This window comes from Ranitomeya imitator, chromosome 2, assembly GCF_032444005.1.
Source record: "Ranitomeya imitator isolate aRanImi1 chromosome 2, aRanImi1.pri, whole genome shotgun sequence".
In the NCBI taxonomy this organism is placed as follows: Eukaryota; Metazoa; Chordata; class Amphibia; order Anura; family Dendrobatidae; genus Ranitomeya; species Ranitomeya imitator.
Window position 1 is genome coordinate 635,597,328 of NC_091283.1, and position 14,631 is coordinate 635,611,958.

At 48.0% G+C, this 14,631-nt stretch overlaps 1 protein-coding gene across 1 annotated transcript in view; it reads left to right on the forward strand.

Moving 5' to 3' along the window:
* TMEM176B (transmembrane protein 176B) overlaps positions 1–13,779 on the forward strand; it is a 59,747-nt gene extending 45,968 nt beyond the window's left edge. Inside the window, exon 7 of the mRNA XM_069752676.1 lies at positions 12,372–13,779. Within this exon, the coding sequence (XP_069608777.1) occupies positions 12,372–12,434 (63 nt within the window). The 3' untranslated portion in view covers positions 12,435–13,779. The remainder of the gene's footprint in view (positions 1–12,371) is intronic.
* The last annotated feature ends 852 nt before the right edge of the window (positions 13,780–14,631 follow it).

Sequence of the window (14,631 nt, forward strand, 5' to 3'; positions counted from 1 at the left end):
CAGCACAGAGCGCCATCATTCCTTCCAGCCAGGACTCGTTTCTGCAGGAAATAACACAGTTATCTCGAGCTCCGCTTGCAGAACACATTACTTAATTTTTCACAACTTCTACATTACATCACATGAAGAAAAAAAGGTGATATAGTGTCACTCTGCACAGTAACAGGACCGCCCCCCCATTTAAAACAGTATACTCAAAAAATAAAATAAATACATCACTGCAGTAATAATATCCCTTAATTAGCCCCTATGGTAACACTATTCCCCACCCTGGCTCCGTTTATCTCATTCCTGGCTCCAGCCATATGTTCTCGCATCCTGCCCTCATGAGTATCCATTCTACCCCATATGATCTCCCCATCCTGTCCCTCCAGCCTCAATCGTATCCGTCCTGCCCCATGATCCAATCCTGCCCCGTGTCTCCAATCATGCCCCGTATCTACATTCTGCCCATGCCTCAAGTCCTGCCCCCAGTGTGTCCAGCATATTACCCCCATGTTGTCCAGCAATCTGCCCCAGTGTGTCCAGCATATTACCCCCAGTGTGTCCAGCAATCTGCCCCAGTATGTCCAGCACTGCCCCCAGTGTGTCCAGCAATCTGCCCCAGTGTCCAGCATTGCCCCAGTGTGTCCAGCAGTCTGCCTCAGTGTGTCCAGCATATTACCCCCAGTGTGTCCAGCATATTGCCCCCAGTGTCCAGCATTGCCCCAGTGTGTCCAGCATATTACCCCCAGTGTCCAGCATTGCCCCAGTGTGTCCAGAAGTCTGCCCCAGGGTCTCCAGTATTGCCCCAGTGTGTCCAGCAATCTGCCCCATGGTCTCCTGTATTACCCCAGTGTGTCCAGCATTCTGCCCCATGGTCTCCAGTATTGCCCCAGTGTGTCCAGCATTCTGCCCCATGGTCTCCAGTATTGCCCCGGTGTGTCCAGCAATCTGCCCCATTGTTACGGCCGCTACTCACCTTTGCGGTTCCGTCCCTGGCTCTCGTCGCGCTGCTCCTTCCGCCTTCGGTGCGCGCTCCCGCTGTCCTGCTGGTGGGCGGCGCGCTCGTTCCCGGCACCTTGTCTAGCTTCTGTGCAGGGATTCACAGCTGACGCTGATCCTCTGTTTCCAGGATTCCTCCTGTCTCGGCCAATCCTGGGTAGGTTCAGGGTATTTCAGGCCACCTCCTCTGTTAGGAGGTGCCTGAGTATCATTTGCTATTTTGCTTCTGTCTCTGGCCCTTCTGCTTTGAGCTTCTGTGCTTCAGTCAGCTCTAAGTGTTTCTCCTTTGCTCTCGCCCCTTTTGCTCGCCTCTTTCCCGTTTCTTTTGTGCCTTCTCTTCCTCTGTTGCCATTTGTGCCTCCGCCCCTGTACTCCAGTTTGTGTCTTTTTCTTTGTCCTCCAGAGCCGTCCCTCTTGGTATCTGCTACCGTGGATTAGCGACCTCTGGGCTTGCTCCTTACAGTCCCTGTATAGGGGTTGGTGCCATTAGGTCTGCTCACCCAGGGGTAGGTCTCTTCCATGGTCCAGAGGGTCCACTCTTTGCTAACCTTGAACGTAATAGAATACTCAGGCCATGGACCCCGCAGGTGCCGCGTTTTCGGCTCAGAAAGAATTGGCGCATCTGCGTGATAATCAGCAGCGCATCATGTCTTTCTTAAAAACCTTGGAGACACGTCTGACCGCTCTACAAACCTCCGACCCAGCTAATGCTTCTCAAATTGCGGGTCTGCAGCAAGAGCTCTCCCAGCAGCGCGATACGCAGACACGCATGCTTTCTTATATGGCCTCTATTGATGACCATTTATTTAACTTGCAGTCGCTCTCCGCTCAGGTAGCCCCTCAGGATCCTAGTTCTACGGTTTCACCCCATCCGCCACCTCGCTTAGGCAAACCTCCCAGGTATAACGGGGATCCTAAACTCTGTAGGGGATTCCTAAACCAGTGCCGTCTCCACTTCGAACTCCTCCCTCAGCAATATCCTACCGATAGAGCCAAGGTGGCTTTTATTGTGTCTCATTTAGAGGGAGAGGCTCTGGCTTGGGTCAATCCCTTGTGGGAGCGGGATGATCCCATAGTTTCTCAGTTGGTTATTTTTCTTGAGACTTTCCACCGAGTTTTTGACGAGCCCGGACGCCTAGCTTCCACAACCGAGTCGCTTTTCAACCTACAACAAGGCTCTCAAACAGTAGGTCAGTATGCAATCCGCTTTCGCACCCTAGCCTCTGATCTTGGGTGGAACAATGAGGCTTTGGTAGGTGCGTTCTGGCGAGGTCTGTCCTCTCGGATAAAGGATGAGTTGGCAGGAAGAGATACCCCAACCTCTTTAGAGGATCTTATTGCCTTGTCTACACGCATAGACCTGCGCTTCCAAGAGCGAACTCGTGAGTCCATAAGAGAGAGGAGGTCCGTTCGCTCTTTACCCTCTGTTCGCAGGTCTGGGAGCCCACGGCCCCTGTTGCCTTCTACTGCATCCGTACCGGAGCCTATGCAAGTAGATCGCGTCAAATTGGCTCAGCAACGTCGTCAGGAGAGACGTTCCCAGGGACTCTGTTTCTACTGCGGTAGTGCTTCGCATTTACTACGATCTTGCCCTGAGAGACCGGAAAACTCCTCCGCCTAGGACAGGTAAGAGAGGCCTCCCTAGGTGATTCTGATCCCTCTCAACCCTTGTTTCTGTCCGTCTTGCTTATTTTTAAACTGAAGCGTTTTTCCGAGGTAGCGTATGTGGATTCGGGTGCGGCAGGCAACTTTATCAGCCTTGAGGCGGTTCGGAGGCTTCGCGTTCCAGTGCTCTCTTTGGATTCCCCTCGTTTGATCGCCTCCGTAGATGGAAGACCTTTGCAAGACGCCATCACCCTGGTAACGGAAGAAATTGAACTTCAGATCGGAGCCCTACATCATGAGAAGATCTCTTTCTATGTTCTTCCTAACCTCGCCCATGCTCTTCTGCTTCGATTACCATGGCTCCGAACTCATGAACCTACTCTTGACTGGCGTTCGGGTGACGTGCTTCGTTGGGGTTCTTCTTGTCATAGGCAATGCCTGCAATCAGTTCGTCCTGTGTCTCCACCTCCGACAGTCTCCGTTCCTTCTGATCTACCTTCTCCATACTGGTCGTTCTTAGATGTTTTCGATAAAAAGGAGGCCGAGAGCCTTCCTCCACATCGTGCCTATGATTGCCCTATCGAACTTTTCCCCGGTTCCACCCCACCTAGGGGGAGAATATATCCACTTTCTCCGGCTGAGACCAAAGCCATGTCTGAATACATCCAAGAGAACTTGTCTAAAGGTTTCATTCGTAAGTCTTCGTCTCCCGCAGGTGCGGGATTCTTCTTCGTCAAAAAGGACGGTTCACTAAGACCTTGCATCGACTACAGAGGATTGAACAACATCACGGTCAAGAACAAGTACCCTCTACCTCTCATCCCTGAGCTCTTTGATCGTCTCAGAGGGGCGCGAATTTTCACCAAATTAGACCTTCGTGGAGCTTATAACCTTGTCCGAATCCGCGCCGGTGATGAATGGAAAACCGCCTTTAATACTCGAGACGGCCATTATGAATACTTGGTCATGCCATTTGGCCTCTGTAATGCTCCCGCAGTCTTCCAAGAATTCGTTAATGACATTTTTAGAGACCTTCTCTATTCCTGTGTTGTGGTATATTTAGACGACATCCTGGTGTTCTCAGCAGATTTGCCATCCCACAGAAGAAGTGTTCGCCTGGTCCTGCAGCGGCTAAGAGAGAACCGTCTTTACGCTAAATATGAGAAATGTTTATTTGAACAAACTTCTTTGCCCTTTCTTGGATATATTGTTTCGGATTCCGGCCTCAAGATGGACCCTGAGAAAGTGAATGCCATTCTCAATTGGCCACGTCCCTATGGAATAAAAGCCATCCAGCGGTTTGTGGGATTTGCCAACTACTACAGGCAGTTCATTTCTCATTTTTCCTCAACTATTCGCCCTCTTTCTGCTCTCACCCACAAAGGTTCCAACCCGAAGACTTGGACCCCGGAGGCCGAGAATGCCTTTTTGCTCTTGAAACAGTCCTTTTCCTCCGCTCCAGTGTTACATCATCCTGAGATTAACAAGCCATTCGTTCTCGAGGTGGACGCCTCCTCCACGGGGGCTGGAGCAGTTCTCTCCCAAAGGTCCTCAGTGGGTCATCTGGTTCCTTACGGATTCTTTTCCAAGACGTTTTCTGCATCTGAACGTAATTATACCATTGGTGACCGAGAACTTTTGGCTATTAAATTAGCCCTAGAGGAATGGAGACATCTTCTCGAAGGAGCAGTTCATCCCTTCGTAATTTTCTCTGACCACAAGAATTTGGCCTACCTTCAAACTGCGCAAAGACTAAATCCACGGCAGGCTCGTTGGTCTCTGTTCTTTGCTCGCTTCGATTTCGAGCTTCGTTTTCGGCCCGGCGACAAAAATGTCAAAGCAGACGCTCTGTCCAGGCTTTCGCAGCCGGAAGACTTGGACGAAGAACCAGCACATATTTTGGATCCCTGCAAGATCATCACGGTGGCACCTTTGAGGATGACCTGTCCCCCTCCTGGTAAGACACTCGTGGCTGAAAACGACAGAGAGAGAGTTCTTCGTTGGGGACACTCCTCTAAATTAGCAGGCCATGCAGGGATAAAGAAGACCTTCCTTCTCATCTCTCGCTACTATTGGTGGCCTTCGTTGCGTCTTGATATTAAAGACTTTGTCGCCTCCTGTCCTTCCTGTGCTAAATACAAAGTTCCAAGACAGTTACCTCATGGAGGTCTGCTTCCTCTTCCTGTACCTTCTAGTCCGTGGCAGCACATCGCCATGGACTTCATTACCGACTTACCAAATTCCTCTGGTTGTACAGTCATCCTTACGGTAGTGGATCGGTTTTCCAAGATGGCTCATTTTGTACCCCTGCCTGGTCTTCCTTCAGCTCCAGAATTGGCAAAGATCTTCATTTCTAATATCTTCAAACTTCATGGCTTTCCTCAAAACATTGTGTCCGACAGGGGGGTACAGTTTACTTCGCATTTTTGGAGGGCACTATGCAAACTCCTGAAGATTTCCTTAGATTTTTCATCTGCCTATCACCCTCAGACTAATGGTCAAGCTGAACGAACAAATCAGATCGTGGCTACTTATCTTCGTCATTTCTCTAACGCCCATCAGGATGATTGGGTTAATCTTCTGCCATGGGCTGAGTTTGCCTATAATAACCATTCCAATGAGTCTTCTGCTAAGTCTCCATTTTTTGTCGTGTTCGGACAACATCCTAATATGCCTCTCCCGATCTCCTCTACGTCTGGAGTACCGGCAGCAGACACTTTGACTTCGGACTTTTCGTCTGTTTGGGGACAAGTTAAAGGCGCTCTCGATAAGGCATCTGTGAGGATGAAGAGATTTGCCGACAAGAGGCGATTGGATATTTCTCCGTTTCTACCTGGCGACAGAGTCTGGCTCTCCTCACGTTACATTAGACTCAAGATACCTTCCTGCAAGCTTGGTCCTCGCTACATCGGTCCCTTTGAGGTTCTGAGTCGAGTCAACGATGTCGCTTACAAGCTGAAGTTGCCTGCTTCACTCCGTGTTCCCAATACCTTCCATGTGTCCCTACTCAAACCGGTTACGTTTAATCGTTTCCACCCTTCTTCCTGCGCCTCTCCTCTGCCTGCCTGTGCTGATAATATCTTTGAGGTGAGGGATATTTTAGCTATGAAGAGGGTTCGTGGGAGAAAATTCTTCTTGGTGGATTGGAAGGGGTTTGGTCCCGAAGAGAGATCGTGGGAGCCTCTGGAGAATATCAATGCACCTCGCCTTCTAAACAAATTTCTCTCTAGTTTTGGAAGGGGGGATTTTAAGGAGGGGGGTACTGTTACGGCCGCTACTCACCTTTGCGGTTCCGTCCCTGGCTCTCGTCGCGCTGCTCCTTCCGCCTTCGGTGGGCGCTCCCGCTGTCCTGCTGGTGGGCGGCGCGCTCGTTCCCGGCACCTTTGTCTAGCTTCTGTGCAGGTGTGCAGGGATTCACAGCTGACGCTGATGCTCTGTTTCCAGGATTCCTCCTGTCTCGGCCAATCCTGGGTAGGTTCAGGGTATTTCAGGCCACCTCCTCTGTTAGGAGGTGCCTGAGTATCATTTGCTATTTTGCTTCTGTCTCTGGCCCTTCTGCTTTGAGCTTCTGTGCTTCAGTCAGCTCTAAGTGTTTCTCCTTTGCTCTCGCCCTTTTGCTCGCCTCTTTCCCGTTTCTTTTGTGCCTTCTCTTCCTCTGTTGCCATTTGTGCCTCCGCCCCTGTACTCCAGTTTGTGTCTTTTTCTTTGTCCTCCAGAGCCGTCCCTCTTGGTATCTGCTACCGTGGATTAGCGACCTCTGGGCTTGCTCCTTACAGTCCCTGTATAGGGGTTGGTGCCATTAGGTCTGCTCGCCCAGGGGTAGGTCTCTTCCATGGTCCAGAGGGTCCACTCTTTGCTAACCTTGAACGTAATACCCATGGTCTCCAGCATTTCCTCAATGTGTCCTGAAATCTGCCCCATGGTCTCCAGTATTCAGTGTGTCCAGCAATCTGCCCCATAGTCTCCTTTATTGCCCCAGTGTGTCCAGCATTCTGCCCCATGGTCTCCAGTATTGCCCCAGTGTGTCCAGCATTCTGCCCCATGGTCTCCAGTATTGCCCCAGTGTGTCCAGCAATCTGCCCCATAGTCTCCTGTATTGCCCCAGTGTGTCCAGCATTCTGCCCCATGGTCTCCAGTATTGCCCCAGTGTGTCCAGCATTGCCCCCAGACAGAGTCAGACATAAAGAAGAAAAAAAAAGTAAAATCCTCACCTCTCCCGTTCCTAGCGCAGGTCCGGTGCAGTCAGCGTCTCTCCGGCTCTGCGACGCTCAGGACAGAGAGGCTGAGCGGCGCACACAGTAGTGACGTCATCGCGCCCTCTGCTCTGAGACGTCGCAGAGTCAGAGGACGCTGCAGCTGCCGGCGCCGCAGGAACCAGGAGAGGTGAGTATTAAAGCGGGGGCCCGGGGGTGGGGGGAGCCTGGTCGTGGTGGCGGACGGCGCCGCCCGAAGATTTAAAGGGGCGTCCGCCCGGGGCGGACCGCCCCCCCCCCCGCCCCCCCCCCCTTCCTACGCCACTGCTCATCTGAGCAAACTTTAAATGCACTTAAACATGCTTTTTGTTAAGCAATGGAGTCTTGCGTGGTGAGCGTGCATACAGGCCATAGAGGTTGAGTGCATTGCTTATTATTTTCTTTAAAACAATTGTACCTGGTGATTCCAGGTCTTTCTTGTCTTGCTTTAGCTCTTTACAGGTGGTTCTTGGACAATTCTTCTGATATTTATTTTCACTCCCTCTGTCTGAAATTTAATGGGGAGCACCTCGTCATGGGCTTATGAGACCCAGTGATGTCACTGCTTACAATTCACTAGTGCCCTTTCCTCCTACACTACTCGTTGTTAGGATATCTGTTGCATGTAAGATGTGGCACCTTGTGCTCATGCACAGAGAGCGGGCATCGCTTACAGAGCCATACAGGAAGCCATGAAACAAAGCTGCACAAGAGGCTGGACCAGGAGGCAAACTCCTCCTTTTAAGGTCCTCATATGGTGACTGCACCCCTCGCCTTCTTCCTCATTTCCTAGGAGCAATCTGCAATTTTAAAGATAGTAGATTTTAAAATATTAAAAAGAAAAAGTTTTACTGACTCAGACTTGGTGGGAAAAGATTAATCCAAGATCTATCCAGCTTAAGGGGCTTACACAGGGACTTCTAATTCCTATTTTTGAGAAGTATACAGTACAATTTGACTAGGATAACCAAGCCATTAGCTCATTTTTGCCAACTCTCCTGGAATGTTTAAAGGGAACCTGTCACCTGAATTTGGCGGGCCCTTTTTTCGGTCTGATGGGCGGTGTTTTCGGGTCTTTTATTCACCCCTTCCTTTCCCGCTGCCTGCAATATTGTCTTGAAGTTGATTCGCCTTCCTCCGTAGAACACGCGTGCGCAAGGCAAACTTGCCTTGTGCACGTGCAGTATGCTTTGCCCAACTGTCCCAGAACACAGTGAAATACTCCTCCTCACTTCGCTAACTGTAACCACTCTCTGGTGCCACCACCACAAAGGGTATTCTGACACCAACTCGATCAGGATGTTTTCTGCAGTGGCATGGACTGACGCCTGCAGAAATGGGGGTAATGATGTTGATCCACGAGTGGAATGCTCTCACGCAAAGTGTAGGAATGGCTAAGTGTAACACTAGGGGGAAGGGAAGCAAACACTAGGAAGGGGAGTGGAGACCCGTAGACAGGGTGACGTTAGATCTATCCTCCCTATATAGGTTCTGCACCTATCCCCGAAAATGATACCTAATCCCTGCCTGACCCTGGCAATAAATAAGTCCTGTGTCGGGAAGAATAGGGTAAGCGCTTCTCAATCCCCACTACCACTAAAGACAGATGGGATACACAAACAAGGGGGAACACTTAGCTTAAGTAAACTCAGAGAGAAATACTGCCGTGCTCCAAACACCAGAGAGGAATATGGCCAATTGCTATAGCTCCAAGCCGCAACAGGGAACAGGAAATAGAAATATCAACCGCACGTTCCAGCAGCAAGCTTGGGAGTTATATACACACCGGTCTAGGTGTGTCAACTAGAGTCGGGGGGAAGTTTCCACTGGGTCCTAAAGTCAGAAGGCCCAAGAAGAAGTCTGCAAAACAAACTGATGAGACCGTCTGCTATAATTAATAGCCAGCAAAGGCTAGGCACAGTGGCGGGCTGTTGTTAATAGGCTAGGAAGGGGCCATGCATATTGGCCCCCTCCCAGACTAAAAAAAAAAAATCAGCTCTCAGTTGACCAAGAAAAGGTGAATCAATGAGATGCACCAATTATGGCAATTGGCCTGGCTCTTCCCACTTGCCCTGGTGCATTGGCAAGTGGAGTAATAGTATCGAGGTTGATGTCAGCTTTGTATTGACAGCTGACATAAATCCCAGGGTTTAGTAATGGAGAGGTGTCTGGAAGACACCCCCATTACTAACCCCATAGTCATATTGTAAATAGAAAACACCCAGAATAAAATACTTTAATTGAAATAAAGACACTGACCGTTTTTTTTTTTGTTTTTTTTTGTTATACTCCCCTTGATGCCTAATCCACTGAAGCCCATGTTCCCTGTAAAAGAAATAAAATTATAAACCAACATAATCCTCATCTATCAAGCGTGAATATAATCCTCAGATGCCAGTGTCCCCTGTAAAAGAGTGAACAAAATAAACTACTATATTCCTCACCTCTCCAATGAGAAGATAATCCAGTTGTCCTCTTCCGAGTCTAGCTCTTCTACAACTAGTTGCCGGGCTCAACGCTGGCATGTTATGAGTGTTCAGCCTGGCTGTCAGCAGAAACACTAAACTGTATGTCATAGCACAGCATCAGTGCCTCACTGTGTCGTGAGAAAGGAGCGGACTTCATAGCCAATAAACTCAGTTCACCTCACTGACGTCACCGCTAGGGCGTGAGAAAGTTCTCACACTCGCGGTGACATCATTGAAGTCAACTGAGTACATCGGCAAAGTACTTCCCTCACCTTATGTCAGCAAGAGGCACTGATGCGCTATGACATGCAGCTCACTGTCTTTGCGAATCATGCCAGCGTTCAGCCTGGCAATTAGATGTAGCAGAGCTAGATTCCTCAAGGGACAACTGGATTATCTTGTCGTCATAGCGGTGAGTATGGTTGTTTGCTTATTTTGTTTACTCTTTTTTTACAGGGGACATTGGCATCGGAGGATTCTATTCACGTCTGATAGGTGAGGATTATGTTGGTTTATTATTTTAATTCTCTTACAGAGGACATGGACAGTGGATTAGGTATCAATGACTATCCTAATATATATAATATTTCTATTCTGACTTGTCACTCTGGGATTTTACTGTATGTGGCTGATGAAATGTCGTTTTCATACAGATGAGTGTGTAAAAATCGAACGGAACACACATGGTCTGAGTGCAGTGCTTTTTTTTTTTCTTTTTTTTTTTTTTTTCAATTCTATCGCAATCATGGCTGGTTAAAGAGAAAATTATCGCATGAGCACTAAATCATTGACTAAGATTGGCCAAATGCAGTCCATATCTATAATATAACGCTGGGAGCATCACTCTGTCCGAAGCCTTTATAGACTGCGCAAGCGCCGCCGCAGTCTGGGCCTCACAGAGTGACGCTCCCAGGAGATCGCGGTATGCGTAAACACTGAACGCACACCGCGATCTCCAACAGAGAAGCAGGGACCGCCAGGAGGGTAAGTATGACCTATATTCACCTGTCCTCCGTTCCACCGCTGCGCACCACCATCTTCCCGGTACTTGGCCTGTGACCTTCAGTTCAGAGGGCGCGATGACGCGCTTAATGGTGGCGCGCAGCGGTGGAACGGAGGACAGGTGAATATAGTAAGTGCTGCGGGGCCTGAGCTGGCGGCAATACCGGCACCTGACCCCCACAGCGCGCCGGTGTCCCCGCCTGCTCAGGCCCCCCAGCACTCGGCGCCGAGCGGGTCAGAGGCAGCGGGGCCGAGCGGGTCAGAGGCAGCGGGGTCGAGCGGGTCAGAGGCAGCGGGGCAGAGCAGAGTGTGGCAGATGTAGCAGAGCTGAGTGTGGCAGGATGGGAGCAGCCCATGACAGGATGGGGACGCAGGATGGGAGCAGCACATGACAGGGTGGGGGCGCAGGATGGAGCAGCACATGACAGGATGGGGACGAAGGATGGGAGCAGCACATGACAGGACGGGGACGCAGGATGGAGCAGCGCATGACAGGATGGGGACGCAGGATGGGAGCAGCGCATGACAGGATGGGGACGCAGGATGGGAGCAGCGCATGACAGGATGGGGACGCAGCATGGGAGCAGCGCATGACAGGATGGGGACTCAGCATGGGAGCAGCGCATGACAGGATGGGGACGCAGGATGGAGCAGCACATGACAGGATGTGGGCGCAGGATGGAGCAGCACATACCAGGATGGAGACCATATACCAATATAAATGATCGCCACCCGGGCGTAGAACGGGTTCAATAGCTAGTGTATATATGTATATATATGTATATATATATATGTATATATATATATGTATATATATATATATATATATATATATATATATATAGTGGCCCGATTCTAACACATCGGGTATTCTAGAATATGCATGTCCACGTAGTGTATTGCCCAGCCACGTAGTATACAGCACAGAGCCACGTATGTCACAGGTTAAAAAATAAACATACTCGCCTTCCGATCTGGGGGCCCCTTGTAGTTCTGTCGCCTGTGCACGGTGCAGGCGGCAGCTTCCGGTCCCAGGGTGTGATGACGTCGCGGTCACATGACCGTGACGTCATGGCAGGTCCTTCTCCCATACGATCCTTGCTACCGGAACCTGCCGCTTGAGCGGAGCAATCACCGGAGGGTCGCGAGGAGCGGGAAAGGCTGCGGAAGGTGAGTATATAATGATTTTTTTTTTTATTATTATTATTTTTAACATTAGATCCTTTTACTATTGACGCTGCATAGGCATCATCAATAGTAAAAACTTGGTCACACAGGGTTACTAGCGGCGGAAACGAAGTGTTACCCGAGGCATAATGCGGTCCGTTACCGCTGGCATTAACCCTGTGTGAGCGGTGACTGCGGGGAGTATGGAGCGGGCAGTGACTGCAAGGTAGTAGGGAGGGACTAATCGGACTGTGGCCGTCGCTGATTGGTCGCGGCAGCCATGACAAGCAGCTGGCAAGACCAATCAGCGAATGAATATCCGTGACAGAAAGAAAGAAGGACAGACGGAAGTGACCCTTAGATAGACAAATATATAGTGTATATATGTATATCTATCGGATTGCATTCGTCCGATTTCATCGCAACTATGAGTGAGCCCTAAGGTGACTTTCAGCACCTTGCATCATGAACGCAGGTGGGGGTTTAATGTGGTCTCTTCCTAGGGGATTCTGGGCCTGAATATGGGTGGGATTGGTGTGGAGTCTGTATTCCGGGAGGTCTGTTTATGGGTTGGTATAAAGGGTGGTCTCCATTGCCTATATTTTTATTTGACGTTCAAGACTTCGTCTTCCATCATTTGTCGTACTTATTTTGGGGTGTGCTGATGGGCATCACGTTTACGATTTGTAAATTAAATACCACAGGGTGTATGTTATATAAATTGGTGAGGAAAAAGAAGCCGACAAGTACTCCTGGTGGTGGTCTTTTTGCACTGTTAATGATATTTCGATCCACTGTATCGTAACTTTTTACTAGTCTGAGTATTTAGGAGGAGTGTAATCATACTCTGTTCTTGTACATAAAATGATCTTATCACAATAATGAAATCTAATACGTGTTCTTGCTTTTTCAGAGGGCTGAGAAGGACGATGAACTGCTAAAACCACATCCATCTGATGACATCATCATTGCCTAAGGAGGAGATCCTCTTCTGCACAGATTCTACTAATCATGGGCTAGATGGGTTTCATTACTTCTGATAGTGTACCTCTTTTACAGCCATTTACCCACCACTCCTGTCATGAGTAATTTCTTTGGTCCAATATTTCTTTAGTTTCCTAAATTTAGGTGATAAAAGTAATCACTGGCTGCCGCACACCTGAAGTACATTGGACTTCCAATAATCCAACACCCAGAGGATCAGGAATCCTGATAATCCCATACATAAAAAAACACTCCCATGCCAGATCTTAAAATAATGTGATAGTCCAGTCCATAGGCAACCCCCGAGAGCCTCAGTTTGTAGCATTGATGCGCTTGTTATAATTGGCTTCTTGAACATTGACTACTGATGTAACTTTATACCCTTTATTCAGTATGGTTTAAACACTGACATATGTTTCTAGGTCTATCTCATAGAATTGGTACCTATTTCTTCAAATGTTGCGCCTAGTTGTGTTCTTATATTTTTGAAAAATGAATCTTTTCCTGGTACACTGTATTGTTTTGAGTGTGCCTCCGCTCAATCCCCATGACTTTTCTCTAATTTACTTAGTTCTTTAATTTTATAGTTCCTTTCTGATATCTTTTTGTGTATGGTTCGGGAAGTAGTTAAATGTATAATCAGACCCTACAAACAAATTTTGTAAGGCTATGTGCCCACAATGAGTTTTGGTTGTGTATATTTTCGATGTGTCAAACGCAGCTCCTTTCAGTTCCAGCAAAATTGATGGGATTTATCAAAAGCTCATGCCCACTGTGATGAAAATATACATATCTTTTTTTTTAACTGACAAAAACCAAATGAAAGGAAATGCAAGTAACCTAATTTTTAGTTAATCGGTGCAGAAAATCTACAATATCAAAAGGTCATTGTGGGAACGTAGCCTTATGGTATGAAATCTCAATCCAACACTAAATGGTCTACAAGGATGCATTTTATATGTAGGTGCTGGTGTTTCTAAAGAGAAATGGTGAACATTGACGTCCTCACATTAACAGCGGCATATCTAGGTCAGCCTAAACAACATTCAGTACATGATTCATAACATAAAAATCACCACCATTGCACCCTTACAGTCCACAGAATATGACCCAGTCTGCCACCAGTGACGCCTACATCCTGTCATGGAATCTGACAGCCTACCCTCTGTAAAGGAGGAGGACCGTAGTTTCTGATGATATATAATATATATAATGTCTTCTGATCTATCACAATCATCAATCATCTATATCGGCACTTTTTTTACCGCTTGTTAAGCTTTGTACTGCTGTGTAAGGGACATGTAATTGCCATATAAAATAAAAGGCACCGTATCACACACCCTTGTCATTGTGTAATTTATTGAAAGAACCAACTACTTGAAATCAGGATGAATAACGGATATGTAGAGATGAGCAAACCTCTTAAAATTCCAATTTGCCAATCTTTTTTTTTTTTTTTTTTTTGGGGGGGGGGGGGGGGTTTGGAAGATTTGCAGTAGATTGATGCTCCTAAAATTGTATCAGAATGCTTTCAATTTCACTTTATTGCACTATATGCTTTTTAAAATGAAAAGAATGGTCCAAAAAATTTCATTTGTGGGCAGAATATACAGGAGAAGTCATGGCCTTTTGCTAAGTGATAGTCCAATTATTATCCATTTTTGGGTATTAATCTGTCAGTCCCAGCAGCACAGTGTAGATGTAACATGATGGATGGGCAGGGGATGCTTGGCTCTTTGGCCCTGGAGGCAGTACAGTACAGAACCCAATATGGGCACATGCTATGGCTAATGTAATCATTGGCATCGCTGATGGTCTGACCATGGGCCCCAGTGCTTCTGAGATCAGGACTCTGCAGTCTTATCTTGAATGAAGCGGAATTGTGCATGCTTGACCTCCCCTCAATTCATTATCTATGGGTTTCCCAGAGGAAGGCTGTACTCTGCTATTTCTGATGATCCCATTGACAAATGCTGAGCATGCAAAGACTGGATTGCAGAACCATGATCTGTGATTCTAGAGCCCCACCTTTATAAGGGACTCTGTCGGCACAGAATGACTATTCAAACCAAGCACATACACTCTGTGCACCATGGTGTGGCCAATCATTGAACTGCACCTTCTCACCTGCTTGTTTTCTATTTCTTCCTTCCCCTTTTCTGACAGCTCTGACGTTTACAAGGCAAAAA